We start from the raw sequence: 2,105 nt of genomic DNA, 5'->3' as shown, positions 1-2,105 counted from the left end.
CCTAAGGGCAAACCAAACTCCCTACTAAAAGATCAAGAGACAAAAAACCGACTCGCTCCCGAGTCAAACAGTACTAGAATAGGCAAAGGGTTCACTAAGAATGTACTTAACATAGATACAAACACATGAGCATACAGTAAGCATAATAAATGAGATAAAGGATAGAAAACATACCAGCCACCACATCTGGCGTTGTCCTGGCCTCCTCGATCGTGAGCTGGAAAGCGCGACCTCGAGCCCTCGGGGGATCCGCCCTTCCCTAACTCCCGTCAGTGATCCTCAATGTGGCTGGCGCGGGATCCTGCGCCGGCTTGGCAACGAGCAACGGACAGTTGGCCTTCACGTGGCCAACCTGATCACAATAGTACCAAATCCTCATACTCGGAACCGGGGTGAACTGGCGGTAGTCCCTCACATAATGCACCTCCTTTCCACATTTGTGGCACCCACTACTAGATAGACATGCTCCAGAATGAACCTTCCCTCACTTCCCACAAGTGCGGCCGTGCTGACCTCCAGACCTAGAATCGGTGGTCTTTGACCGCTTTAGTGCCGACTGCAAGTGCGTCGAAGCCTGCCTCTGCTCTCTCAACTGCAACTCAATCTCAAGATCACGTCGCTTAGGTGCCTCCTGTAACTCTAGTAAAATATCACAACATTAGGTAGCAACAAACTGTATGATGTCAGTCTTAAGCATGCTTAGATAACGAGTCATATGAACCTTCTCGGAAGAAAACTTCGGGCAAAACATCGCCCTCTCGGTAAACATCCAGGTAATCTCTGTCACCATCTCCGATCCCTGTCTCAAATCCAGAAACTCCTGATCCAACCCCTCCCGCTCAACCCGAGGAATGTAGCGAGTGCGAAACATATACCTCAACTGATCCCAATATACTACAGCCCTCTGCTCATCAGAGTATGATCCTGTAACAAGTATCCACCAGTTCTTCGTTCTGGGCCTCCACATGTTTAGAGCGCACCTGACCTTTTGGTCAATAGGACATGAACACATGAAAAAGCATCCCGTAATGTCAGATAGCCACCTCATGGATATGATCGGGTCCTGTACTCCATCGTAAGTCGAGGGCTTTGTGTTATTAAAGTCCCGATACTGAAAAGTCCGACCTGTCACCGCACTTGCATCCGCCACAGCTGCGGAGGCTGCAACAACAGCGATCTCAGCAATGGCTGCATAGCAATCGTCAAAGAACTCCATCATCACAGTCTTGATAGACCCGAACATCTTCAGAATCTGACCCTGGACGATAGCAACCACATCCTCACGGATGATCTCCCTGACAAGGTTGGCCCACCCTGACTGGCAGCTCCCAATCCCGACTCAGATCCGGTCTCAAATTGCCTCGTAACCACCATACTGAAAATATACCAAAAATATGTCAGGTAATTTGCATAAACAACGGGGAACTAACTCTTAACGAATCCCTAGGGGTTGCGAATTCCCTTCCAACTTGTTGAGTTGCCCTAAAAATATAAATAATAAGCTTTAAATTCATACCTGAAGATTGGGATGTTACAAAAATTCTTGCCACTACTATAATCTATTAGAGTCTAAACTTGCATGCAATGATCCTTTTGTAATGTCAAAGCACCAAAGTCACAGAGACTTTGTCAATGATATTACAAAGCATTCATTTGGACATTGGTTACAAAAACAATTCCATGGAAATGAAGTCTCACATTCAAAGCACATTCCTTGAACATCCTTCTTGAATAAAGGTTTCTAGCTAACACATAGATCTCAGTATCCAACTCTCATAACGAAAAACATTTCCATATTTCCATATGACATCCTTTCTTAACATAACTCCATCTATCTAGAATTACGTCAATATGGTCCATCCATTACTATACTTCTAACTGTCCATAAGCAATAAATCTTTAGCGAATCTCAGATTTTCCTTTAACAGATGTTTAATAACCTTAGTCATATCGGGTTCTAGTCCTTTTCCATCTTAATGCGCTAGGCATTTGGAAAAATTAGAACAAGTGAATAATATAGCACATGCATTCGATCCTATACCCGAAGCATATGGGATTCGATTCATGATGTCTTACATGATACTTGATCATTCTCTTGCTATAAT

At 44.3% G+C, this 2,105-nt stretch overlaps 1 protein-coding gene across 1 annotated transcript; it reads right to left on the bottom strand.

Annotated features, from left to right (window-relative positions):
* Positions 1-658: 658 nt before the first annotated feature.
* On the bottom strand, positions 659-1,216 carry LOC145095134 (uncharacterized). Its single transcript, XM_079033066.1, has one exon. The coding sequence runs from the start codon at positions 1,214-1,216 to the stop codon at positions 659-661; it is 558 nt and encodes a 185-aa protein (XP_078889192.1).
* Positions 1,217-2,105: the final 889 nt, after the last annotated feature.

Source organism: Lactuca serriola, chromosome 3 (genome assembly GCF_051521515.1).
Source record: "Lactuca serriola cultivar US96UC23 chromosome 3, Lser_US96UC23_V15, whole genome shotgun sequence".
NCBI classification, from domain to species: Eukaryota; Viridiplantae; Streptophyta; class Magnoliopsida; order Asterales; family Asteraceae; genus Lactuca; species Lactuca serriola.
Note: the sequence above shows the minus strand (reverse complement) of the source record. Positions and strands in the feature narration are given on the sequence as shown.